Source organism: Alternaria infectoria (genome assembly GCF_024043175.1).
Source record: "Alternaria infectoria strain BMP 0036 chromosome Unknown scaffold_50, whole genome shotgun sequence".
Classification (NCBI taxonomy): Eukaryota; Fungi; Ascomycota; class Dothideomycetes; order Pleosporales; family Pleosporaceae; genus Alternaria; species Alternaria infectoria.
This window is the reverse complement of record NW_026250739.1, coordinates 41,162-67,430: the sequence shown is the minus strand read 5'-3', so window position 1 is coordinate 67,430 and position 26,269 is coordinate 41,162. Positions and strand designations below refer to the sequence as shown.

Here is a 26,269-nt window from a genome sequence, read left to right as displayed (position 1 = left end):
GAGCAGCGAAAATCAAAGCATGGCAGGATGCGAACACATTCTAGTACTCCGGCGTAGTTTGAAAACAAGTTCTATCGCCGAAGCATGGCGTGTTTGAAGTGTAGGCGTAGGATGCGGTGTTTTGGTGGTTTGGTTGGCTCGAAATGAGGAAGGCACGATCCAGCCACACAGTACCAGCCTCCCCCGCCTTCACCAATACCCACCACCCGAGCAGACATCCCACTTTAAAGTATACATCCCGGTTTCCGTCGACTATACGTCACTCCGCAACACCGCGACCGTTCTGCAACCCGATCGCAAAGCAAGACGCATCCTGGTCTGTTGTCGCTGCAGGATCTTAAAAGCGCGCTGCCCTGCATTTCCTCAGCGCCTTGTCGTCGTCTTGCATCTCTCACTTGGTCGCATCGTACCTGCCTCGCTACACGGCATCAACCAACCGTGGTTCAGCTGACAGCCCCGTCCAAAGCAAACTCGTCTTCCCACGAAGCATCTGCGGTACCTGTCAACTGCCATCATGTCGTTCTCCGGACTATCCTTCATCTTTTGGCGCATCTTCCAGATCATCACCCTCATACCTGCGCTGGGTATGCTGGCGTGGTTCGTCGATTGGTACAACAGCCGCAACCTCCTCACGCCCACGTCCATCCTCGTTCTCTTCATCGTATCCGTCCTCGGCGCAGTATGGGCTCTAGGCACCCTCTTCCTCTACACGCGCGCAAAGCACTCGGCCAAATTCGTTGCCTTTATCGACCTTCTCTTCATGGGCGCCTTCATCGGAGCCGTCTACGCTCTTCGCGGCATTGCCGATGCTGACTGCACCAACTGGCGTCGAAGTGGCTCTTACAGTACCGACTTGGGTCTTTTCACCGTCAGTGGTACTGGATTCGGCGTCGACACCAACCGCCAATGTGCCATGCTCAAGGCCTCGTGGGCGTTCGGTATCATGTAAGTTCTACTTTTCGAAATTGAAACCAACTTCGAAGCTAACGTCTGCGCAGGAACATCATCTTCTTCTTCATCACATCCATCCTGGCCCTCCTTGTGCACCGCCACCACCGCAACGACCGTGACCGTGTCGTCGTCAAGCGCGAAGTCCACCGATCGCGTCACGGCCACCACTCCCGCAGCCCCCGCGCGAGCCACAGCCGGAGCCGCCGCAGCTACGTCTAAGAAGAAGACGAGAGCTGTATGACGAGGATTATCACGGGTACTGGAGTTGGGGTTTGGGAACATCTGGCAAAAAGGCCATGGTCAGATCTTTACGAATTTCTTTGGACATATTCCCCCTTTGATTTTTGGTAATTCGGACGCTGGGATGCAAGCAACGTGGTCACGAAGTTTGTTACGAGGATATATCCTGGGATGTCACGTAGATTAGCACGAATTTTGTAGATAATTGCTTCATTTTGGCCTTTGGTCGTGAGCGAATCCATGCTCTGAACTACAGCGAAATGAAATGCCAACAACCACCTCCAACAACAATGTTTAGCTCACAACAACAATTTTGCTGCCCAATGTGCGATGACAAGCAGGCTGACCATGTTGCGTAGTCTCTTGTACCGGGATGTCCGCTGTTCACTGTTGGTGACGTTGACTCGCATCGCCTTGGTTCTTGCACCCCTCCAGTCCAGCCCTGGTATCAGCGCACTAACGCATTCGACCAAGATCCGTCCTTTGAACTCAGAATACATGGTAATTGGGTTTGATATTTCTACAAATGCGTCGCGCGTTACTCCATGCAAGCCCTCATATATGCAATCCCACCCCATCATGATACTGGTACAATACAGTCTTACAGTCCATAACCACCCCGTCTCTCTACCACACCCTGCACAGCGCCATGCCACCCAACTGCCGCTCCACACATTCCCTCGCCTCCAATATCCCCCGATCCGTTGTGACAAACATGCACTCTCCCGGCCTTGTCAAACCCTTCACATAGCTCGACTCTCTTGTCCGCGTAATCTTAGCCAGATCCTCGCTCGTCAGCCATATCCTCCGTGTGGGCTTGGATATCAGCTTCATATTCTTCAGCACAGGCTCGTTCTGCCAGTACTTCAGGCCGAGCCATAACCGTCTCCGCGCGGGGTTCTGGGGTACGTGTATGTCGTGGACTTGTTCGGCGCCGAGTGGTGACTTTTGTTTTGTGCCGGCGGGGGCGTCGACGGGGTAGGCGAGCCAGGGCTCTTCTGCGAGCTTCTGTGCCATTTGCTCGTGTTGCTCGGGGTCTTGCTGCGTTTGTAGCAGGAAGGGCTTGGGTGGTGTGGGCCCGCCGAGGGTGACGGAGGAGAGGAAGCCTTCGCGCTGGAGGCCGAGTGCGATGTTGACGTGCATCTTGGAGACGGGTATTGATGTCAGTCCGAGGCGGGCTTTGGATGCATTCTGCATGTGCGAGCAGACGTGGGCGAGGTTGACGAGAGACATGTTGGCGGGTGTGGACGTGGGAATTTGCCCTCGCTGGGCTGCGGCGGCGGGCGAGCGCGATGGGTGTGGGCGACGGTATGTCTAGTGTATGATTTCGAGTTGACGGGGAGGCTCAATGCAGGGTGCTGGCTCAATTGCGCGTCGTCGGCGGCGGATGCTCGTGCTCGACGATGCTCGATGCAGCAAATTTCTGGATTGGCTCGGAGGTCCGCAAGTCACGGGTGGAGCAGAGCTGCCCGCTGCCCATTCGGCAGAGCTTGGGCCGGCGCCTACTAAACAAGACACTAACTCGGGCGCTTCGAGCACGACGCAAATAGAAGAGCGCGCAGCTGTTGGCTGCACCCGTGGGGAGCTGAGATGACAGCCTTGCGACCCTATATATGTCTTTGTTCTCTTGATGCTGCTGCGAGCGTGCTGACTTCCGTCTTACTTCACTACAGCTACTCCTAGTACTCCACATCTTGGCCTGGAGATATCTTGGACGCCTGATACACTGCCATCTTACACTAAACATCATGCCTCCGCAGCAGGGAGAGGTATCTCTCTTGACGCTGTGAGTAGTGGTAGCTTTGCACATCTTGATCCTATACTGACTGTGAATAGCTTCGCAGACGTCCACTACTACATCTCCCCGCCTACCCAGGTCCCCCCGCACCACCGCTTCGACAAGAGCTCCTATGTCTACCTCTACCACAACCCTATGCGCCAGAGCGGGCGCATAGAAGTCGCGAACCATGCGGGCACTCCCAACCAGGATGCCTTTTCCGGCCGTGAGTGCTGACACATTTCCCCATGACACACGAGCTGACATGCTGTATAGAGCTGGACACAGTCAAGATCGAGCACACATACAAACACCCATGTCTGTTCACCCTCACAGTCGACGCGTTCAGTAGTCACAATGGCAGCGCGAGCCCCCACCAAGACACGTCGCAATGGCATCTCCCCACACCCGATCCTTCGAACCAGGGCAAATACATGTACAGGCTGCACACGGTGGACTTGTACTTCTGGACGCCAGAAGACGCGAGCCTCTTCCTCGACTCCATTCGCAGGGTGCTGCAACCACACCAAATGCAGATTGTGCGCAACCCCAATGCCACGCCAACACACTCGGAACACAAGAACGACGCCCTGAGCCCAGTCATCGCAAGGCTGGAAAGCGCCGCCATATCACACACAAGCCGCACTCCGAGTGTCAGCACAACACAGTCGTTCCCCGGGCCTCCCACAGCGCCCGCCCCTACATCACCTCCTCCCAGCGAGCAGCCACCCAACTACGCTCCAATGGCATACAACCCGGCTGCTCCAGCCGCGCCTGAGCCAATTGCTCACCGCGAGAAGACACCACCTCCACCAGACGCCAATGATGGTACGGGACTTGGATCTGCTGCAGTCCACGATCAGCATGCAGCGCAATACGGCAACCCGCTACAAGCTTCGTTCGCGCCTCAACCGACATCAGGGGCATACTTCCCAGGACCACCAGCACCCGGCCAGGGCTTCACAGGCCCACCAAGTGCATCGCAAAGTCCGCCGTCCTTCGCACCCCCTCCGTCTGCCCCTCCACCAGGCCAATACAACGGCACCCCACCACCCCCAGCCATGAAGCGAACCTCCACAGCACCAGTCCACCAATACGCCAACTACCCATCCTCGCCTGGCTTCCCTCCTGCCCCTCAATCACCTCCCGCGCATTCTGCATTACCATCACCTGGATTCCCTCCACAGCAATACCAGCCAATGGCTTCTCCTGGCTACGCGCAATACCAGTACGGTAGCACGGGAACTCCACCACAGGGACAAAACCTGCATCAGCAGCTGTACCGGCCGACGGAGAACGAAGCCGCAGTGCAAGACCACGAGAACCCCAACGCACCGCAACGCAACTCCAACATCGGAAAGCGGGTAGATAAAGTGGAGAAGGGGATTGGCAGTTTCTTGAAAAAGTTGGATAAGAAGTTTTAGTCTATCATACCTCAGAACCGCGTGCAGTTCTTGTATCCACTGTTATTATCTTGGAGTTGAATTAGCCAGCGTCGACTTCATTCAAGTCATTTTAACTCAAAAATATACTGTATAATCATTCTAAAATATTTTGATGAAGGCCGTTATTGCGACCAGCGTTTGTTCAGTCTGTGCCACGGCGCTGTAGATCAAACATGTGAATGCGATCATCCTGCAGTAGGAGCGCCAATCAGGAGCCGGCGCTAGTGGGGACCTTGAATCTGGGAGATGGCGCCTAAGAATAGCAGCAGGTTTTGGTCCTTGGAGATGACATGAGGCTTGCTTTTGGCGTCTGCCGCTGGCTGATTGTCATCTTGCATAATGCATAACTGTTGAGGATGCGATTGAATGTGTAGAGACTGGAAGATACAGTGCTGCTTTGCTACACTATACTGCATGGTACTGCATTCTTCTTCTTTCGTCGTGCCACAGCCCCTGGTCACAGCTCCATCATCCCGGCAACCGCATCAACACTCAGCCAGCTTGCCAAGACCAACTTCCGGGCGCAGACCTAGCCAGACCATTACTCGCGGCGCTCCCCCATTGTTGTTCGGCCATTCCGTAGTCGCCAAACTATACACCCATTAACCCCCAATATCCTAACCGCATCCACGACATCGCTTCCCGCCGCTTGTTCTTAACGTTTTGCCTTAACCTTTGCACGACACAACGGTTCGACAGCTCCCTAGTGCCAAACAGAACCAAGAAGGCGGGCCTTTGGCAGCCTGGGCGATCCACACTTCTCCAAACCAAGTGATCTCATTGTGAAAACAAGACTCCGGTGACATTTGACGTTTGGACGGGCCCGGTGCATGGTTGTTTGGGTGCCATGTTGTTACCCGCGCGGCATGCAAGGGACGGCGCCCTCGAGAGGAGAGAAGTCTCCAAGCAGGGCAGGACCTTTGTCGTAGTAAGTTTACGCCATCGCCCACACTCTACCACGCACTGGCTAACCCTGCATTCCCCAGGTCGGAATCATCGCCGTCGCCATCTTCGCCATCCTTATAATCACATACTTCTCCACCCTCAAGTTCCGCGCCCCGTACCGCGCCGCAAAGAAAGCACAACAGTCGTCCGCCGACAAACTCCCTTCGTTATTCTCATGGAAAGCGTTCCGCAAGCGCCCGCGCCGAAATGACTACTCGACTAGTCTGCAGGATACCGAGTACCGGGGGAGCACAAGCAGGGCGAGTGGTGAGATGAGTGGAGCAGCAGCAGGAGATCCGGAGAGGCAAATAAACAGCTCGACCGGTGCCGGCGTCGACAGAAACACATCCGTTCGCAGCGTCATGACGCTCCCCGCCTACTCGTCCGCCGCACGAGAGAACGAGCGCGTCCTAGCCCGCGAAGGCGAACGCGGCGGCGTAGACACAGTCCTCGAGCTCCCCGAAACCATCGACGAAGAAGAGCGCCAACGGGAAGAAGAAATGGAATCTCTATATCAAATCCGGCTCGCCCGCCGCATCGAAGCCACCGACCGCGAAGCCCGGCGTCAAGCCCGACGAGAAGCCCGCGCTCGCGGCGACGTCCAGGCCCTAGCTGATATACGACGCCGCGCCGAAGAAGCCGCCGACCTCTCCGTCTCCCAGATGCTCATCGCAGAGCACCAAGCCCGGACCCGGTCGAGAGACAGACGCGTGAGCGCTGTCGCATATGGCGATCTAGGCGTCGCGCGCCACGACGGCACACGCCTCCGAGCCAACTCCTCCGAAAGCGACAACAGACCCCTCCTCGACTCCGCCGCCTCCTTCTCCGGCCAATCCCGCGGTCGCGACGCCCACGCCCGCGGCCTCTCCGTCACATCTCTCACACAATCCGTGGAATCGCGCGGATCCGACGATTACGACTTTGCGGATGCGTCGCGCTCGAATTCACATTCTACTGCTGGGCCTAGTCCTGGTCCCAGTCCAAATACCGAGGGTTTTGAGGTTGTGAGTTTGAATCCGGAGAGGAGTTATAGTGGGAGTGGAAGTGGAAGTGGAGTTGGCGGGAGTGGAGGTGGTGGGATGGTACCAGGGGAAGACGCGCCTGCGTATGAGGATCCTCCGAATTACGAAAGTCCGATTAATACCCGGGCGCCGCAGTTACCGGCGCTGAATCTGAATTTAGAGAGACTGCCAAGTATACGCGTTACGACGGGTGAGACGCCTGTGGAAGGAAGTGGGAGGGTGGGGTCGCCGTTGAGGTAATGAAAAGACATTTGTTCGCTTCGCAAATCTGTTTCCTCGCATTTGGGGGATTTTCTTCGGAATCAGCGTATTCATTCTTCATCTCGATCAACGAAGGTTATGAAGTGGCGTTAAAGGGAAAGGAAAGGAGCATATGTATACATAGATAGGTGGTGTGCTCGGGCTGGTCAATGTTTAATCGTATTACATCACAAGTGGGTGCGGTGTTGGTCTTGATGTTCATGGGGTTGGGGCGGTGGGAGAGGTGAAGTAGAGTGTAAGGAGATGCGAAGGCAAGAGCATGATGTATAGCCAGCACATGAGCAGCGGAATTCAGATGGCTGAGCAGCATGCGAACAGGAAAGAGTCGAAGATTGAAGGTACGTCATGGGTGCGAGGGTGTTGAAGGGCGCAAGAGAAGTAGACGCGATGTTCACATGCACGCAGGTGGAAAGCATCCCACAACCCTTCACTGCTGGTGGGCGTACACGTGATTATTGAGAGAGGGGGTTCTTAGCGGAATTTGAGGCTTTGGGGGAGATGACAGCGAATACTCACGTGCACACAGGTAGGAAGCTATGCGTCCGAACTGGGCATATGCGTGCGACTGGGCTGAAGAGGGTCTTGAGTCGCATCTGAGTTGGTGGGGACATGAAAATGAACACCCTTACGCACACATGTAGGAAGCCATGGGTCTTTCACTACTGGTGGTGTGTAAATCGAAAGAGGAGGGTCCGAGCGGTGTGGTCGACTGTGTTTTCTTCAGTTGTACATTCGACTCCAGGCTTTATCCACGCCGCTATTCTGCCAGTCTCAACGCCGCTACCAGAAGTATAGCGATCAACTACCGCGAGCGACCACTGGCTTCAACTTTCAACTTTAAGGCGGTTGCTTTCGTAATTGCAGACTCTCCACTCGACCTCTGTTCACACCACTGTTCTTCCACCACCTCAACGAAGTCGGCCCAACAGCATACAATATGTCCCTCCAGAAGCTATCGACCGAGCTTGATGGCCAAGTTGCCAGCTGCCTCGTCGGCGACACCAAGGCTCTCAGCGCCTTCTCCAAGACGAACAAATACTACCGGGGCATTGCTGAGCCATATCTCTACACGAATATCGAAGTGTATGAATCTGAGCTTGAAAGGCCGCTGCGACTGCTATTCACGTTGTTAGACCGTAAGGAACTCGCCCTTCACATCAAGAGCTTGAGCTACATACCAGCCCAGCATTGGTCCTCTCACGATGCCGACATAAAGCCGCCGACGAGGAAGAAGCTCCAATATGATGTATGGAATTACACGCACGCGATACAAGAGGTGCTGGATGAAGTTCTCTCTCCAGGATGCGGGTTCTCGGAATTCCTCTCAGCAAAACTGACCTTGTATTGTGATATTCTGACGGCTCCCATGAATCACTATACAGCCAGCAATCAGATTTTCACGCTCATTCTGTTTATGGCGCAGAAGGTCCAGTATCTAGAACTTGGTTCCAAAGAACCACCTACACATGTGTTACGCCTTCTTTGGGCACCTTGGAGTGACGGCAAAGGCCCCTTTCAGAACGTTCAACATCTCGTCCACAACGCCGGTCTTTCTCTGATGCCTTCCATCGTGGTATTGCCAACCCTACGAACATTAGAGTACAACGTCGGGTATTTCGACGTCGAGGCACGACCGACTACATCGATGTTCGCTTATCCATCCCCTATGCCTGCGCAACCCGTCCTCCGCCGAATTCGATTTACGACAACTAGAAACATCACTCCTGCTATAATCCAGAACATGGTCAGCAACCCAGCAATGGCCAACCTCCGAGAACTTGTAGTCGATGACTGCGGACGCAGCAGACGCAATCTGCCTCTCGCTTTGCGTGGCGGCAACCTAGCTGAACTCCTACGAAGCCTAGAGAAACACACCCCACTCCTAGAGCTACTCCAGTGGTCAACTCAGAAGTCCGACCAACAAGAAGGCCACCCACTATTCGATACGTTCAAAGATCTCACAAATCTCCGCCAGTTACACATCGACTTCGACCTCCTCGTCCCCAAAAGCGACACCAACTCCACCAACTTGAAGTGTCTCTCCAATCCCCACGCCGTCTTCCCCGCGAGCTTGGAAGATCTGACGTTGGACTGCGTCGATATCGACAAGCTCCACCATCTCGTCACTCTTCTCCACGACGCCATTGAAGAAAGCGATGAGATGAGCGAAACTGAAGCACTCCAAATCTGCCTCGCTGCTCTAGCCGCCATGTTCCCTCCGCTCAAACGCCTCGCTCTTGTTGTGATCATGGAGATGGATAACCCGAGGGAAGATGCACCTCGCCTGCATGAGTTGGATCCGGTGGATGTCACGTTCTTCCGGTACGCTGCAGATGAGCTTGAGAAGCTGGGTGTTACACTCGAGGTGTGGCGTAAAGAAGGGTATTATGAGAAAGAGAAGAAGTTGCTGGTGAAGAAGGGGTGGACGGCGCCGTTGCCGCATTCGGTGGTGAAGGCTGTGCAGAAAAAGGCTAGGGGTTGGCGGAATGGTTACGCTGATCTCCGCATTTACGGAGCATAGGTCGGGATGGTGATGGAGATGTAGCTGAATACTTGACTACCTCTGGAGTATACATTGCCTTTAATATAGATCAGTTGTAGATACATAGTACATTGTATGCAGCAACCCAAATTTTCTATTGCAGTCCCGTCTCACTCCAGGATCGCACACGTGACAGCGCGCTTCGCTCCTCCGCTCTTCCCTCTGATGCGCACTCACTCCCACTAGCGTCTAACAGCATCACAATTCCCTGTTAGACCCATCCCCATCCTCTCATTCCCTCACAGCCACATACATCTGCAGTGCCCTGCAACACTGAGCCGCCACCATGGCAGCACCCTCTCCGAAAGCGGAGGCCATGATCGACAAGCTGCCGGCCGAGTTGATGATCGACGTCATGAGCTACCTGCGACCGCACGATCTGACTCAGCTGGCGCGCGCTTCGAAGCGGTATCGCGAGTTTGCGCAGTCGGCGCTCTGGACGAGCGTTAGTAGCGCCACTGTACCGCATTCGGGACATATACTGACACCATTCACCCTTAGATCGAACTACATCGCCAAGACGCCCACGATAACTGCTTCACCCTTTCCCACAACCATCCTCCAAGAGCCTACCTGGACGACGACTCGCTACATCCATGGTGCTACCGCGATTACGACGGGGTAGATGCCGAATACGATGCCAGAAACGAGCAGTTTCGTGCTGCCATCAGGGAGATGTATGCGTCCAATGGCAAATCTGGAGCTTGGGATAGGATCAAGCCGGCCGTACGACACCTTTGCCTCACGGTAACGCATGGGAGCCCACCCCAGATCTGGAATATCATACTCTCGCTTCCTAATCTAAACACGGTCGAGGTCATTGGCGAGTACTCCGAAGATCGGAAAGGTCCGCCTACAGCTCTAGGCCTCCTCCGGAAACCGGCGGCAACCAGTGTACAGAATGTACGTCTGAGAGGATACGTTCCCGTGGAGTTTGTTTCGGCCATCTGCAGGGCTTCAGCGTCTACTATCGTCAGTCTCGATCTCGGCGTTCTCGACGAACCAGAGTTCTTCAGAGGCACCGAAGAGGCAGAAGTGGACTTTTGTGGCAGTTGTCCGGTCTACATTGGTCCCCGAGGTAGTCTCTTGCATGATGCGGCATGGCCTGAGTTCACCTCGCTCACTCATTTGCTACTGTGCAGACCTGGTTGGTCCTATGGCTTCCGCGAGAGACGTGGTGATTTTGATTACGAAGCCTCTCAAATGCAGCAATGGGCGTCTCTCCTCCAGGCAGTCCGGTCTACTGCGGTGGAGGTTGTCTTGGAATATCGACGTATATTTGTCGACCACGATGTCGAATTTGATAGCGCCACAGCAAACGAAGAGACCAAATGCCCCCATGATATACGGTTTCGTGAGATGGTTCTGCAGCGTGCGTTCGCTGGGAAGGACTGGCCAAACCTCAAAAAGTTGAAATTCCGTGGTATAAGCTCTGCCAGAGGCGACTACTGGCCTCCTGAAGACGCACCTGATGAGTCGCTACAAGACAGTGCGACGAAGCTGTTACCGGGAGTCCAGGTAGACCAAGTCCTAGGCAACTTCATGTTCCTCGACACAGCACGCGGAACGATTCTCAACCACCATGGCGCAGACGGGCTGAAACTGCACCTTGAGTTCGACGGGAAACACGCTCTTGACGATCTCTATGACAGTGATAATTTCATGGACGATGACGAGTACGAATTGAGAAACAATTCTATAGACTACTTGTACCACCACCTGTCAACGCGCAAATAGGAGAGATTTGTATCACTTTGCTGCATACACCAACTTCTGTAGTCACAGACAGGTAGTATAGAAGACGATGTATACCTCAAGTCCCAATATACAGTTTAGCTTTTTCAATACAAGCGTTCATGTAGTCGGCAAGCGGCACAATTTCCACGACTATGAACCCCATTCATGTAGACATTAGTACCAGAACCCCTCCTGTTCCATCATCGATCTAGCATGCATACCAGTGAACACAGGCTCCTCAATAGACCACCACGTACCCACGAAAAAGTAGCATGAGTCAAGTGAAAGTGAGAACCACACAGCACTTGCCGCTTGCGAGTGACCGTCAGTGCGTTTCGCCGGCATCCTTCCATATTCAGAACAATAGTGACGGAATGAATCACGTGCTCGCTGGTCCTGACGCTGGGTCTGGTCTTCCAGCAATATCGCAGCCTCTGGAACCCACCTCCACCCATCCACTGCCACGCTCAACAATTCGATCACGAATCCGCAAGCTCCCAAAAGTCTCCAAGCGACAACGTCTCGCCATACCCACGGCTGGTAGTTATACTGTCATGTCTCAGCTACCATCCACGCCCGCGACGCTATCGCGCGCACCGAAGCGCACGCACAAAGAGGATTTAGTTGGGCCGACCAAGCGACAACGCCAACATGGACTTTGGACGCCGCCCGAAGATTCCAGCGACGTCCACGATTGCTACACCCAAACACCCTCGCTTTACATTCCGCGACCACCATCGTCACCCCTTGTCCATCCTCCGTACTTAAGCCCGCCGCATACTCATCCATCGGCCTCACTAAACCCACGGGGAGCCAACCCAGGATATACGCCTTCCCAGAACGGCTTATATACTCCCACTTTAGGGTATATACACGGCAACAACCAGCAGTATGGTTCCGGCTCGCGATTACAGCCTCAGACAACTCCACAGATGGGGTTTGGGAATCTATACCAAAGCTATGGATTTCACGTGAACCGACACACTGCTCCAGCGATACAGGCTGAGTATGGGTGGGGGCGACATGAACCCCAGACTGCGCGTATTTACGCACCAGATCACCCCATGGGGCCTACAGTGGGTCGACAGCCTGCACCAACGACACGGCCTGAGTATGCGCTGAGACTACACACACCCCAGACTACGCGTAGTCATGGGATAACTGGCCCCATGGTACCTACAGTGACCGCAAATGTTCCGCGCCAGCAACAGCAGCAACAGTGTATTCAGCCAAGCGTTGGTACACAAGGACCACACCAATACAGCGCAACTCCAGTCGCAGTCACACAGTGTGATTCTCACCAGACGGGGGTAGAAGGGCTTCATCGCGGTACCCAAGTCCCCGTTGTGAATGTGCAGGCCGCGCGAACGACGTCGCGCACTCAGCAGGAGCAGTGGCTCATCGATGCGCATCCAGACCTTCAAGGAACGCCTGTCACGACCGTACCGGCTATTTCCGCCAAGCAAGGCACTATCGGAACTGCCATTGACCGCAAAGACGAGATGCTAGTACCGCGCGATGTGTGGCGCCTACGCTCCCTGCCTTCCTACAAGCGTTATATCGCATACCGCCAAATGGCAGAGCTAGGACGTCAAATGAGCGAGTATGACCAAACTAGTAAAGAAAATCAGTCGCTATGGAAGCGTATCACAACCTTCGAAGCGAGCTTGATTGAGGCCGAGGTGAAGTTTGCGAATAGACTGAAGCAAGATACAGCTGAAACGAGGGCGAGGTGGGACCGAATCGTAGCGGCTCAGGCAGTTGGGACTCTAGTCGACCAGGATATGGTAGCTGCCTATGCCCAGTATTGCGGCATTGCATCTGCGACGTCCCCGGTGGATGTGACAGCTACGACCCAACTGCCCACATCTGATCAAGTTCTAGCAGGGCAGAATCCACTACCACAGCCTCAGACTTCTAGAGTTCCTGTGCCTACCGTTACTCCGTCAATACCGGTAGAGCCCATCAGACCAGACCAGGTAACACATCCCCTGGACAAGGTCCAAGTTCCTCCACACCCTGGCGAGCTCGAGGACTTCACGCCACACGAAGTCACCGGAATGTACAAATGCAACCACCAGTATGAAACCGGGGCCTGCTGCACAGAAGGAGTCACAAAGGAAAGAAAGAGAGCCTCAATCTCTAGAGATAAATCGGCGTGGAAACGAAAGGTGGAAGACTTGGTCAGGAAAGGCGACTTGGATACGAGCCACATAACATGGAAGAAGGAACAGTCACCCAGTAAGGGGAAAGACCAGAAGATGGAGACTGCGGAGAAAGGGCGATTACGGGATGAGAAGAAGGCGGATGCCAGCGCGAAAAAAGAAGCGAGAAAGGAACGGAGTAAAAAATGGCGCGAGCAACCACACGATGAGGTCGATGCAGGAGCTGCACCTGAACCTATTCTGGCACCAAACCCGCTTGAACAAGACGCCGCATCAGCTTCTGAGGATGGCTTTGGACTTTCTTCAGAAGAAGAGGCCGCCGCTGCTGAGGCCGCATTTCAAGAGGAAGTCGCAAAAAAGCTAAAGAAGTACGAGTGGGATATCAAGAATTGTCGGCTCTACGAGAGGAGAAAGAAGTGGCCTAATTGGCCACGCTTCAATGAGTATTGGGAGGTCAAACATCTTGAAGCTCAGGGTTTCCAGCTTTCACCGGAGCAGAGGATCATCTCGGAGGGCGATGAACCGTCTGGAATTCCGGACAAGAACCCCGCGTTTGTGAAGAAGAAGGCTGAGGATATGGGGTCGATGCCGCCTCAGGAGCCGGTAGACGCGGAAGAGAGCGTTGAGGTAGATGATTCGAATTTGGATGACTTGTTCGAGGATACGGAAGAAGCGGTCGAGCAAGATGATCCAGGATTAGACGATCTGTTCGAGGACGATGAGCCGGAGTCCTAGGAGGTATTCCCGGACTATGTGCATCATTCGAGAGCGGCTTCGGCCGTTGTGAAGGGTCGTTACTAATGAGTCTCGCAAGGCCGCAGCAATGGCCTTAATGACTAGGAATAACGTCGAATAGACGATGGAATGAAACCCACCCCTCATATACAACATCGCGCATCACTGCCAACCTGAAACATAATGTCCTCGCATCGTGAAGTGGCGATCGAAGTATGACTTAATCGCATGAGTGTCGTTCTCACAACGCTCTTGAAACGCCCCTGTGGTGAATCGCATTGTGCAGGCCTGTGCTCAACACTAACTTCATGACGTTCTCCAGTATTAACGATGCCGTTGTACTCGGTGCGTGCACGACGTCACGAAAGGGGAACCTAGTTGTAGTTCTCTTCACTCTGGGGAGAATGCACAGATCCTGGAACCTAGATAGTCAGTCCAGTACTTTGATACAGGCCGTTGGGTCACATTTACCAGTAGACATCCCCGTCTACCTGCACATCCACAAAATCTTGTTACCCATACAACAAGATGCAGTCTTACGCGCACAACAAGGGTAACTACGTCTACGTCCGCCGCAAGCGCACAAGATCGGTCGAGGTGCGCCGCGCAGACGATCTCCACCGGCACTCCCTATCCTCCTTATCATCCGAGGAACGCATCTTGCATTACGTCGGCGAGGAGCGCACCCGCGTCTGCCGTTGTCATGATGCGGGACGACATGGCGAGAGGACGTCCACCGTAGCATGCGAATCGAGGCATCTGAGCGCCAGCATAATGCTATACCTAGACCGCCATGGCCTTGAATCCTGCAGCTTCGCTGACTTCCGGAAGTATCGCGCAAGCCGAGAAGCGAAATGGGCGATGGAAGGCGTATTTGTTGAAGACTTTCACTATACCAGCCGAAACAAAGACTTCGTGTGTCGCTGCTCACAACCAAGGAAGCATAGCTATCAGACGCCGCGCCATCCTGAGATCGTCGAGCAATGTGCGGAGTTCTTCTGTATGCACAAGGATAAGAACACTGTTACGAAGGACCAGTGGAAGGGCGTGAATGGCGATGAGCCCCCGGCTTACACACCCAGTGTAGACTTGTTATCCGGTTCCATGACATCCATGTCTGTAACGTCCAGTTCCGTGCCTGATTCGCGGCCAAGCTCGTCCGGACATACTGGGGAGAAGTCTAGGCCACGAGCCTCGCTAGAGACGAGGATACGTGACACTGCCGAGCGTCTATCTTCGATCATCCCAGGCCGGCATCGTAGTGCTTCGATCCCAGCACGGGAGCCAGAGATGCCCCCTCAAGTATGGCAGAAGGGTCGTCCATCAGTCTTGATCTCTCAACACGGTACATCTTCGCGGGATAGCACGCCCATGGGCTCGGCTCCCCCATCTACGCGCTCAGCCTCACCAGCAGTGCCGCACACGCGCCATCATCGGGTCGATTCTGTTCATGATACGTCCTCGATCTATGCAGATGCCCAGGCCACGATGGGCATGTTTCCCGGAATCCAGACAGATGCAAGTGTAGCAAGGGCTAGAGATATGCTGGGTGTGACTGGTCTGTATACGAACAAGACGTACGATCCCACATCCACTAACCTATCTGTAGTGAGCGGGCAGTCCAGTGTTGGGACCATTAAAAGCGAAAGGTCGCCACCGTTTGCCTATGACGAATGGTACAAGGGCAATCCACCTCAGTGGGTGCTTGAGAAGGACAGCGAAGAGCTACTACCGTCGACTTTCTACGTGAACGGCGATAGGGCGAATTCTTCCGGTTTCGATGCGTCATCGACTCATAGACCAGTGGCAGAACTTCCCGCGCGTAGATCGCCAATTGAACTTCCCGCTCGTAGGTCGCCAGTCGAACTTCCAGGTAAGCCAGCACACCAACGGCATACTGCAACGCTAAAGAAGCTTGAAGGTCGAACTTGGGATACGAGGTCGGAGTTGGAGGCCAAGGCCAAGGCCAAACGCTTCAGCGTTCGGTGCACAGAAGCACCCCCTAGTACGTCCACTCCTGCACACGACACCGAACGATTAAGCTCACGTTTCCACAAGGCTTCCGACACCATCCCGTCTTCACTTCCTGATCAGGTGGATTTCCTTGAGCGTTGTGCTGTGCCGAATGCTTGGAAAGACCCTACACCTACTGGGAATTGTCAGTTGTGCTTCAAGTCTTATCATGACGCAGACAAGAATCCTGTCATAGCACCTCCCTGCGGTTGCTCCATGCATGATCGATGTCTTATGGACAATCTGCGTACGCTTGATGAGAAAGTCGGCAGGTGCCCAATATGCCAGGCATACTTGTGCAACCGTAGTCTAGCCGAGCGCATCGGCAATGACATTGAACAGATCTTTGAGTTGCAAGTCAATCCATTACGAGAGGAGGTCACCCTCGAATTCCCACAGCGAAGTAAGGGCATAATCTGTAGTACGGAGGAGGGCGTTGCTGTCACGCAGCTTCGTCTACTCAAGGACTACGTCGATGTCCATGCCGAAGAGCTCTTCCGTCTATGGGAAGGTAATCGTGCAGAACCCGACTGGTTTGGAGGTGTAGTACGTCCCGCTGTCCAACTCTTCCAAGGGTGGAACCCCGCTATGCGAAGCCGCTTCTTTTCAAATGAGGACGCTTTCCTTAAGCTCCTCGCATGGGCAGAGCTGGTGCGCTTGATGAACATCAGCTGTGCGAAGAAGAGACAGGCCCATGATAGCGATGCACATTTTCCGCGATTGGGAGAGTTACATCGCAAGTTTTTGAAGGCCGTTGAGCGATACAACAAAGAGAAAATGTCGTGGGATACGAGTCGCTCTGGTGTTTATGAACACGACAGGATCGCGACGGATATTGTCGACGTCGCGATGAACACTCAGGTGCCGTAAACAATCATATAGAATACTACAAGTGTAATTAGTTCGCATTCATCGAAGTATCACAAAGCCATGGATCGGAAAGTACATACGCGTCTTAACAGTAAACAGCAGCGCGATCCCGGTCTGGACTGGTCTTGCCCTACGGCACGCATAACACATTCACGACGTGTCATTTAATCAATACCGACTCGACAGGACGTGCGGATATGATGATCTGTAGTATGAAGGGTTGGTTGCGCCTCGGCATCGTCTGATGGTGTGATGGATGAAACAAGACGCGAGGCGAGGAGCTGGTTGAAAGCGCGGCGGTCCGTGCACGGAGTAGCTCCACCGCGTCAGGTGCAACGATTGTCGACAAACATCGAGCTGTCTTCTGCCCGAGACCAATGCGATACTTCATGCCATGCTTGAGTTTATTTGCACTTGATATTGCTGTGCGAGAGTTCTGGAAGGGCCTCATGTTGAAGGGCAGAGTCATGACGTCATCCCCACTTGTTCTCTCGGGCTTCTCTTTCACACACGTACCTGAGCGCGTCGCTACTCCCACAACTTTCGTGCCTCCACGATGGACGACCAATTCGTTTCGAAGCCACCTTCGTCAACGCTAGATGCGAGCGCGCCCGTAGATTCATCAACATGAGTACCGGACTCCCCTTGCCATATCACTCGTCCGCACAACAGAGCTGCAATGCTGTGCACTCAGCTCATGACCACCCGACTCTCAGCAGAGTGACGATGCACTCACAAGCATTAACCTCACATTACCTTCGGCAGTCGTTTGTGAGAGCACTACATGGACCAATCTCGAGGTCGACCAAGCCTCCGGCTATTCTCCCCAGGACATAAGGCACTGGCTATAGCACGGCCACCGTATACCCTGCCGGATTAATTACTTCCAAACGTCCGCCCGCTGAACGACTGACTCCCCACATCATTTGCGCCCGCCGCATTGACAGAGCAGTCGCCTTTGCTGAAATTGGGAACTAATTGCAAAACGCAATGTGACCGAAATGCTTAATTCGAAATGCCAGATGAACTGTTCAAATACCGGTCGTCAGCCGCATTGCGACAACAGCATCCCGGTCATTCGAAACTTTGTTTCTTGCTATGATGTTTTACACATCACTTCTTTCGGTCGCGTTTGCGACGCTTTCTTTGGTTTCGCCTACTGTAAATGGGCGTGCGATTGACGCTGTTGAGAAGAGACAAGATGGATCGCATTGGATCAACACGTGGACTAGCATGCCGCAGTTGGTGGAAGCGAGCAACATGCCGCCTGCGCCTTTTGTACGCGATCTGAACTGTCCAAAAAACTCCAGAAATCCTAACATGATCGCAGAGTTCTGGAAGCGTGATGCGCGATGCAACGCTCCGCCAAACCCTCCACATGTCCGTTGGCGCACCGAAAATCAAGATCACCATTTCCAACACTTTCGGTGGCTCGGATCTTCCCATCACCGCAGGCTCTGTCGGCCTTCCTGCAGGTGGCGCAGCGGGCGTCAGTGGCATGCAAGCTTCACCACTAGCAGCCATTACCGTTGGTGGCAAGTCCAGCTTCACGGTACCCAAAGGCCAGGTCGTTACTAGCGATGAGATTGCCTTCGAAGTCAAGCCTCAAAGCATGCTCACTGTGAGCTTGTACAGCCAGCAAGGACAAAGCGGAAGCAGCATCACTGGTCATCCCGGCAGTAGGACGACGAGTTGGTTCGTGAGCGGCAACAAGGTGAATGCTACCACTTTCTCCGGCACTCAGAGTGTGCACTGGTACTTCGTCAGCGCAGTACAAGCCTACGTACCAACCACCACGCGCTCTCTGATGGTCCTCGGTGACAGCATCACCGACGGGCGAGGTTCAGACGACAACAAGAACAACCGGTAAGCACTACCTAACCCCGCAAACTACTTCCCGTCTAATACCACCGCAGCTGGCCCGATCTCGTACTTGCCCGTCTCCAATCCACAAACCACACCAACATCGCCGTCTGCAACCAAGCCGCCGGCGGCAACACAGTTCTCAGCGGCGGCCTCGGCCCACCCCTCCTAACCCGGTACAAGCGCGACGCCATCGAGCAACCGGGCGTGAAATGGGTCATGGTCTTCGAAGGTGTCAACGATATCGGCGGTAATGCCAACACCGCTGCCGCGCAAACCTCTGTTGGCGACCGTCTCATCGCAGCGTTCAAGCAGATTGCTGCTGATGCGAAGACAGCTGGTTACAGGACTATCGGCGGGACGATTGCGCCTTTTGCGGGTAATGGGTATGAGGGTGTTGAAAGGGAGAAGACGAGGAAGAGGGTGAATAAGTGGATTTTGGAGAGTGGGAACTATGATCATGCGGTTGATATTGCGAGTATGGTTGCGGATAAGGCGAATGCGGAGAGGTTGGATAAGAGGTATGATAGTGGTGATGGGTTGCATCCGAGTGTTGCGGGGTATCAGGCGATTGCTGATGCGTTTCCCATTGAGATTTTCAAGAAGTAGAGGCTGATGGCAAAGATCACTTCGCGTAGGATATGTTTCTCTTCAAGATAATAAGAAGCGATCACTGAAGCTAGTCACTGATATCCATTTGCAACAATTGAAATCCGACTCGTTCACCAATAATGCCCGTTGTTGAATGTTCATCATCGACACCTTCGGTGTATGACTTGGACATATCACCACATCTGGACAGCAGCTAGCAACATCGTATTCCATCGCGCGTTCTCCAGTTCCGGCAGATGTTATGCAAATCCCCGTCATGATGGGCTGCTTAGACCATTTGCCGTCACTCCTTCGCCTTGGACTTCCGATACAAGCGTCTCTTGTCCACCCAATGTTGCATATGAGGTAGCTCGTTTGCGTCTCGCTGCATCTGGGCTTCGTCTTCATCTGATGCTTCCATCTTGACCAAGGCAATCATGAGATCAATGGCATTGTGAAGTTCTTCAAACGCGAGACAACGCCCATTAAGCTGCCAAGAGCTAAGGAAGAATTTCGCAACAATCTTAGGCTTTGGCTCTGCGGGCATCTTAATGTTTGGTGTCAGGCCATTCTCATACCGCCTTTTTCTCTCAAGATAATCAGCATCGGGTTTGACGGCGACGTCCCGAGCACTCTGACCGTCGGCTCTTTTGGCTTCCATATCTTCCAAAGTCATCCGTCGTACTAGGCGTTCCAGTATCTCAGGCCTTCTCTCACGGCCCTGTTGCTCTTGGCTACAAAGCCAATGCAGTGCACTCTGGCCGGACTGATCATACAAGCGCGCATCAGCACCTTGAGCGAGGAGATAATCGACCAGGCTAAGGATACCCCTTTTACATGCGAGATGTAGCGGGGTTAACCCAGTGGTCGTTCGGATGTCGACAGTTGCTCCTAATGTCTCTATGAGTGCAATAACAGGACTCCAGATCGTGTTCTCGGACTCCGGATCTTCAGCAAAGTCGTCCTGAAAATTCCAACCTAGTCCTGGACAGCACTTGCGTGTGGCGATGTGCAGAGCAGACTCCCCGTTGTTGTCCAGGCTGTCTTGATTGAAAGTGTTTGGCGGCTTTGAGTAACGGCGTAAGACATCCCAACAAGACCGCAGATCACGAGTCTGAACCCCTGCAATTTGATGGAAGATGGTGCGACCGTTCTCGTCGGTCACGTTAATAGAGCCACCTTTTCGCAGAAATTGGCGAAGCAAAATCTTCAGTACTTGAGGCTCTGCAGCGATAGCGGCGATATGGACAGGCGTACCGCTCCATTTAGGCATGGTAACGCACAGGTCATCATCTTCACCTAAGGGGTCACCGTCCTCATTGTATGTAGACCCGTGCAACATACTCTTTGCAGTCCGAGTGGAAGATTGGGTACGCGTCTTTGCGCCATGGCGGAGGAGCATCTGGACGATGTTGACTACACCACGCTGAGCAGCGATATGGAGAGGCGTCTGTCCGGTTACATCTTGAGCGTTCGGATCCGCTCCATGATCGAGCAACCACTCCACTACGCCTGTTTCACTTGCGAGAGCAGCGTAGAACAGAGAAGTTCGCTGGTCACCATCTCTGATATCGACATTAGCTTTGAGCTGGCAATAATCAGTTTCCAGAACCTCGAGGAGGCCGAATAAAACTGCAACATATGCCAGTTTGACTCCATCTTTTGGTTCATGACCAGAGCGTGCCCGACATTGTAGTCGTAGCCATGGTGTGTGATACTGATAAGCTGGATCTAGTAGCGGATGGTGATCCTTGATGCGATGGAAACTCTCGCTTTGCGACAGATGTTTGAAAGCGTTGTACGTTGCGTACTTTAAGAGAGGATGTTTCTGGGTCACTGTTTCACTCATACCATAGCCGCCGTCGAAGTAAGGAGCGTAGTCCTGGACCGAGCCGATAGTTTGCAACACCTTGTCGGTATAATTCAGAAGGCATCGAGCGACGTGGTCATTCGTGATTGCCGCTTGGAGATGAAAGGGTCCGAGATCCTGATCATGATGCGCAATGTTCCGAAAAAAGTCCAGAACCGATGAATGTACGAGTAAGACTTTGCGAGAATGACGATCATACTGCACAATGGTCAACAGGTCTCCTGCATATCCGATCTCGTCAGTGATAGCATCCGCCAGCATTTGGCCGCTCGCAGGTTGAGTTTGAACGGCAGTTGCAAGCTCCACCAGGCTCAGCGGCTGGAACGTGGTCGTGATCCAGCGCAGAATTTCCATGACTCGATCTCTTTCGTGCTCATCGATTGCTAGTAGCATGCGACGGTACATAGCATCGAGACCGCGGGGGAATGATTCAACGGTCCTCTCCATGTCGATTGCCCGGACCTTCTTTAGGGCATTGATGGCAAAGCCGGCCCATAGGTAGGTGCCCTCTGCTCGATCATACAGCTTTTCCTTGACGTGTGCGCGCGTCTCGCCTGGGCATTTGAGACCGGCCATGCGATCGTCGATGAACCTAAAGACATCTGATTTGACGCGATACTCATTTTCGCATTCGAACTGTAATCGAGGATAGTCCTCAAGTGCTCGCTGAATAGAATGGGGGTGATTCCGGCTGACAATCAGGAGCCTCATGCAGTGGTGATGGATGTCGGATTTCGCTCCAGGGTTTGACTCGTAAAGATTCTGAATTTTCGTCCAGAAGTATTCGAGGCCGTCTTCGTCGCATTCGTCCAAGCCGTCGAGAATGCATGTGATGGATGTGACATTTTGGTCTTGTGTGATTCGGGCGAAGATGGCCCAGAGGGCTTGAAATTTCCTGTCGTCGAATAGACTGGCTCCATGTTTCTCATAGTCATCCGAAACATGCTCGAACAGCTGTGGCTTCTGCTCAAGCAGCTGATAGATGATACCGCGGAGGATGGAGGCACCGTTATTCCTCCCATGGTCTCGGCTACAGAAGAAGTGCACAACATGTCCAGCCGACGACTGATTCTTCAGCGTGCTGACCAGGTTGAGGGCAAGCATTGTCTTTCCCTTACCAGCATCTCCGGAGATCCAGAGCAGACCAGACGACTTGGTAGCCCAACTCTTGTACGCAACACTTCTTGAAACCCACTCACAAGTCCCCTCTGTTCTCGGTCCTTTTCGATCTTCGAGGGCCTGCCGGTGGTCGTCCGGATCGTCCTTTAGGGCTGCCAGGAGATCTTTCAGGCATGACTTCAGCGCGGACGCTTGCTGTGCGCCGTTATGGAAATGGTTGATGTTACCGACGTGTGAGCCGTCCCCAGTGATGATAGACCCTTGGTTCAGGGTAGACCCGTAGGTATTGTCCCCAATGAACGTAGATGAAGGCCGGTCGCTCATCGTTGGCTACTCGTAGTGTCTTGGCCATCTGGTGCTAGGCATCTCGCCCTCTAATGAGTCGAAAAGATATGAGTTTGCTGTGGACAAACTCGCATCGCGTACGTGGTACTGCGCTGTCCCGTGTTGGCCCCAGCAATCATGCTTGTATCCGCAAACTTCCACGGAAGCGAGAATCCTCATCGTCGCGCAGACGACGCGCAATAGCAATTTAGATCGTGCTTGTCGAAAGTACCACCACTAGATTTTGAAGTCCTCCGCGTCTTCTTCGGTATCCGCCTTCTTCCAGAGCTCATCTCCCCCAGCAACTCCATTGTCATCAACACCCCAAGAGTCATTCTCGACTTGCTCCCACCAGTTAATCAGGATAGCAGTCAACGGCGTTCCCCAGCCAGGTACGAAGAGATTACCTATGCCGCGATGATACAACACATCCTGACCCGGCTCATATGCTTTTATTTTGGTATCGTCACCTCGCAGGACATGACCGTTACCGCCCAGAGGAAATGGAAGCAGTAACGTGCCACAATACGAGTAGAAGTCGTCGGGCTGAATGTATAGTCCTCCGCGATTGTCCAAAATGCTAGATCCACGTTGAGGCTTCCAATTCTCCTGGTCGCGTTCGGAAATGAGCTCGATGCCTGATGTGCGCCACGGGAAAAGTAGAAACAGATAATTCTCGGATATCCCGTGTTGCGGCTCTTCGATAGTAGCATCGGGGTTTCTGTTTTGCATCTCCGCTCCTACGCGATGGATGAAGTCCTCATCAGGCACGTCGAGCTGCGGTGCGATAGATTTGAATGGAGGTTTCTTGGCTCTTGAGAGAAACGTGCGTACGAACGGCTGGATCGCCGGGTACTTATTCAAAACCTCAATTGAGATCAGCCCTTCTTCGTCTTTCCTCCTTTTCTTGCGTTGCGGTTCTTCGTCGCCTGTCTGGTCTCCACCTTTGTTCTTTTCCTCTTGCGTGTTAGATGCAGGTAGTCTCTTCGCAATCGCATCAACCAAACTACCCCACACGTCCAGCACCTGATCCATCTCTTTCTCCGTACACAGCTCAACTCTCCACCCCTGCGTCGCAAGATTATCAGGTTCGCCAAACCCAGGGTTTTCCGCATCTATAACAAACTTGCCAGATTCGACGCAGTCCCAATAGAGTTGTAGCACTTCATCAAGATCAGCCCACGGAAGCTTCATCTCATCGGGTGTATAAGGTGAGGTGAAAGCATCTTCCAAGTAGGTAACCTGCTGCGTTTCTAGACTGTAAACCAGCCCAGCTGGATCATACCCCGTGTTCTGGTACAACACAATGAGATCAGCGTGGTCGTCATCCCAATCCTCCCATGACTGGGTTCGCAACCTGTAACGACCGTGAGGGTTCACGATGCCAACGAGGACTGGGTTGAAAGCTAGATGGTTACTGGCTTCGTTGGGTACGACTAGGTCGATGCCAGATAGAAACTCTGTGAGTTCATCGTCAAGGTCGAATTCGAAGCCTGGGGAAGCTGGATCTAGTGAGTGTGTGGCGAACCAATTGCGCTGGATGGTGGGTTGGTGTTCAGGTGGAAGGTGCGAGCGGGCATGGGCGACAATGCGATTGTGCAACTCGATGGACTTTGCTACGTCCCAACTCATGCTGGAAGTGATGGCAGAAGAAAAGGTAAGATGTTTTATCCAAAGTACCATGGAAGTAGCTGCAGTCAGATCGCCGCGAAACAAGAGTGAACACAAGGAGTGGTGGTTTGTGAATGCAGAAGCTTGCGCGACTATCGAAGGAAGGAGCCCGGTAGCCGAAAACGCACAGATGTTGTGACGGACTAGAAAGCTGCTACGCCTCTAGCTTCGACTGCTGCCTGGTGTCTTTCAGCGCTCGGCATACTGGCTTGTACTTTGGTCAGCGGAATTACTGTGATAGCTTTAGAGCCACCCACCTCAAATTTGTGATCACTTTGTGACAGAACACCATCTTGCTCACATGTTCCTCTAAGGACGCTCAACCCAATCGATCCAAACGGGAAGCTACCAGAAACGAACATCAACTGGTATTGAAGTACAAACGCTGCAGAAAATGACCCCGACCATGCTATCTCATCATAACCATGCCACCTCACCATCCCATATCCCCAAAGACCCAACCAACCCATCATTCCTCCATCTTCTCCCCACCCCCAACCACCCCCGCATTCCCCTCCCCCAAATGCTTCAGCAGCCAACTCCTCTTAAAATACGTATTCGGATGCACAATCGTATCCAAATCATTACTACTCCAACTCCCCTCCTCCTTAACCTTCTTAATCTCCTTCTTGTGACTCCACTCAAACACTCTATTACACGCAACATGATACCTCTGTTTCCCCACATCCTCTTTAACCGTCTTGAGCACATCCCTATCATTAACACCCACACGCTGCAGCATGGTGAGCAGGTTTTCCGGGGCGAAAGTGCGGTAAGGGCAGCCGTGCGATTGACCAGCACCAGGCAGGGCCTCAGTGAGGAGTTTCTGGCAGGAATACGGTGTGTAGCCGCGGCCGCGACGGTTTGCGTCGCCGCCTACGTCGCCGTAGGCGTGGCGGATGTTGTATTTGTATTCTTTTTGGAATTTCTCGTCGGTGATGAGCTTGAAGCTGCGGCGCCAGAAGACGAGGCATTCGTCGAGGCTGAGGCCGATGCCTTTGAGGAAGAGGGTGTATTGCAGACGGCCGAAGTGTTTGAGGTGCGAGTCGTCGCGCAGTCTGTTGTGCAGGTTGCGCATGCAGAGGGGGAAGTGTTGGGAGAGTGTGTCGATGCTGTTTGCGGTGATGGTGGAGAGACCGTCGATGTTGGCGTCGGAGGTGGAGTAGGCGGCGTCCGGGGTTGTGAAGGATTGGGAGAGGTGGGCGAGGATGGGGGCGAGGCGGTCGTCTTCGTCGAGGCGGGGGAGGGCGCGGGCTGTCAGCTACAGGTTTGTTAGTGGTGCCTCCCGTCATGTGTATAGCGGAGTCCATACCTCTAGTGCCTCGTCCAGTTTCTTCGTAAACTCAGCAACCACCAGACTCATCTGCTCTCGTTGCGGCACATACGCCATTCCCCTCTTCAAGAGTACCTTTCTTTGCGCAACAAGTTCAGGTACCCTCTCCCAATCAACCTTGAACCACTCCTGATCCTCAGTCTTCTTAACACCGCTCGCCGCATGCAACTCATCCCTCAGCTCCCGCTTCTCATCTTCCTTGACCTCTGTCCAATCCAGATTGAGGCTGTTGACGAATTGTTGCCGCTCCCGCAGATCATCATCCTTGAACCGCAGCGTAAACAGCATAGTCTCAAGCCGCGAAAACCGCCGTCGCAGGTCCTCTGTTGACGAAAACGCAAGGCGCAGTATGAAGTGTGAATAGTGGTCTCTCCGCCGCTCTTCTTGTAGTTTCTGACTTCTTGAGGAATCCGATCGCAGTGGAAGGTACTTCTCCAGTATGCTCTTCATGTATTCGGCGGTCTCTTCAGGGCCTTTGTTGCGGAAACTGCAGGCTTCGAGTTCGGAGAGGACTGCATCGCACACTGTTAGCACGATCAGGTAGTCGTGATGAAAGGTACATACCCTTCAGTCTGTTGATTGCCCATGTCTCAAACTCTTCCAGTGTAATCTCTGCGGTGGGTGGCAGCGTGTAGAAGTTCAGTCGGTGTTCATAGTTCTGCTGCTGGAACTCTGCTTTCTTGAATTGTTGCCTCTTAGGATCGATTTGCGCGCGTCGCTTGGGGTCAACTCGAGAGTAGTCGTGGCGGATCATGATGTTGAGATTTCTTGCGTTGTTCGGCGGCTTGCACGTCT

The 26,269-nt window shown here is 53.4% G+C and overlaps 12 protein-coding genes across 12 annotated transcripts; 8 read left to right on the top strand and 4 right to left on the bottom strand.

The window, feature by feature from the left end:
* Positions 1-514: 514 nt before the first annotated feature.
* J4E92_011012 (uncharacterized protein) lies at positions 515-1,170 on the top strand (the record flags this gene model as incomplete). The annotated part of the gene is made up of 2 exons (XM_051502345.1): positions 515-945; positions 999-1,170. 2 exons carry the CDS (start codon positions 515-517, stop codon positions 1,168-1,170), a joined length of 603 nt encoding a protein of 200 aa, XP_051347456.1.
* Positions 1,171-1,818: 648 nt separating this feature from the next.
* J4E92_011011 (uncharacterized protein) lies at positions 1,819-2,424 on the bottom strand (the record flags this gene model as incomplete). Its single annotated transcript, XM_051502344.1, has 1 exon — positions 1,819-2,424. The coding sequence occupies one exon, from the start codon at positions 2,422-2,424 to the stop codon at positions 1,819-1,821; it is 606 nt and encodes a 201-aa protein (XP_051347455.1).
* Positions 2,425-2,939: 515 nt separating this feature from the next.
* Positions 2,940-4,392, top strand: J4E92_011010 (uncharacterized protein; the record flags this gene model as incomplete). The annotated part of the gene is made up of 3 exons (XM_051502343.1): positions 2,940-2,977; positions 3,028-3,194; positions 3,245-4,392. The coding sequence occupies 3 exons, from the start codon at positions 2,940-2,942 to the stop codon at positions 4,390-4,392; spliced, it is 1,353 nt and encodes a 450-aa protein (XP_051347454.1).
* An 868-nt stretch (positions 4,393-5,260) lies between these two features.
* Positions 5,261-6,620, top strand: J4E92_011009 (uncharacterized protein; the record flags this gene model as incomplete). The annotated part of the gene is made up of 2 exons (XM_051502342.1): positions 5,261-5,341; positions 5,400-6,620. 2 exons carry the CDS (start codon positions 5,261-5,263, stop codon positions 6,618-6,620), a joined length of 1,302 nt encoding a protein of 433 aa, XP_051347453.1.
* A 958-nt stretch (positions 6,621-7,578) lies between these two features.
* On the top strand, positions 7,579-9,162 carry J4E92_011008 (uncharacterized protein; the record flags this gene model as incomplete). Its single annotated transcript, XM_051502341.1, has 1 exon — positions 7,579-9,162. The coding sequence occupies one exon, from the start codon at positions 7,579-7,581 to the stop codon at positions 9,160-9,162; it is 1,584 nt and encodes a 527-aa protein (XP_051347452.1).
* A 307-nt stretch (positions 9,163-9,469) lies between these two features.
* J4E92_011007 (uncharacterized protein) lies at positions 9,470-10,920 on the top strand (the record flags this gene model as incomplete). The annotated part of the gene is made up of 2 exons (XM_051502340.1): positions 9,470-9,628; positions 9,685-10,920. 2 exons carry the CDS (start codon positions 9,470-9,472, stop codon positions 10,918-10,920), a joined length of 1,395 nt encoding a protein of 464 aa, XP_051347451.1.
* Positions 10,921-12,089: 1,169 nt separating this feature from the next.
* J4E92_011006 (uncharacterized protein) lies at positions 12,090-13,820 on the top strand (the record flags this gene model as incomplete). Its single annotated transcript, XM_051502339.1, has 1 exon — positions 12,090-13,820. The coding sequence occupies one exon, from the start codon at positions 12,090-12,092 to the stop codon at positions 13,818-13,820; it is 1,731 nt and encodes a 576-aa protein (XP_051347450.1).
* Positions 13,821-14,348: 528 nt separating this feature from the next.
* J4E92_011005 (uncharacterized protein) lies at positions 14,349-16,703 on the top strand (the record flags this gene model as incomplete). Its single annotated transcript, XM_051502338.1, has 3 exons — positions 14,349-15,165; positions 15,295-15,825; positions 16,147-16,703. The coding sequence occupies 3 exons, from the start codon at positions 14,349-14,351 to the stop codon at positions 16,701-16,703; spliced, it is 1,905 nt and encodes a 634-aa protein (XP_051347449.1).
* A 1,165-nt stretch (positions 16,704-17,868) lies between these two features.
* On the top strand, positions 17,869-19,175 carry J4E92_011004 (uncharacterized protein; the record flags this gene model as incomplete). The annotated part of the gene is made up of 3 exons (XM_051502337.1): positions 17,869-17,874; positions 18,034-18,569; positions 18,620-19,175. 3 exons carry the CDS (start codon positions 17,869-17,871, stop codon positions 19,173-19,175), a joined length of 1,098 nt encoding a protein of 365 aa, XP_051347448.1.
* A 286-nt stretch (positions 19,176-19,461) lies between these two features.
* On the bottom strand, positions 19,462-22,470 carry J4E92_011003 (uncharacterized protein; the record flags this gene model as incomplete). The annotated part of the gene is made up of 1 exon (XM_051502336.1): positions 19,462-22,470. The coding sequence occupies one exon, from the start codon at positions 22,468-22,470 to the stop codon at positions 19,462-19,464; it is 3,009 nt and encodes a 1,002-aa protein (XP_051347447.1).
* Positions 22,471-22,707: 237 nt separating this feature from the next.
* Positions 22,708-24,102, bottom strand: J4E92_011002 (uncharacterized protein; the record flags this gene model as incomplete). The annotated part of the gene is made up of 1 exon (XM_051502335.1): positions 22,708-24,102. One exon carries the CDS (start codon positions 24,100-24,102, stop codon positions 22,708-22,710), a length of 1,395 nt encoding a protein of 464 aa, XP_051347446.1.
* A 508-nt stretch (positions 24,103-24,610) lies between these two features.
* On the bottom strand, positions 24,611-26,228 carry J4E92_011001 (uncharacterized protein; the record flags this gene model as incomplete). Its single annotated transcript, XM_051502334.1, has 3 exons — positions 24,611-25,402; positions 25,454-25,986; positions 26,039-26,228. 3 exons carry the CDS (start codon positions 26,226-26,228, stop codon positions 24,611-24,613), a joined length of 1,515 nt encoding a protein of 504 aa, XP_051347445.1.
* Between the last annotated feature and the right edge of the window lie 41 nt (positions 26,229-26,269).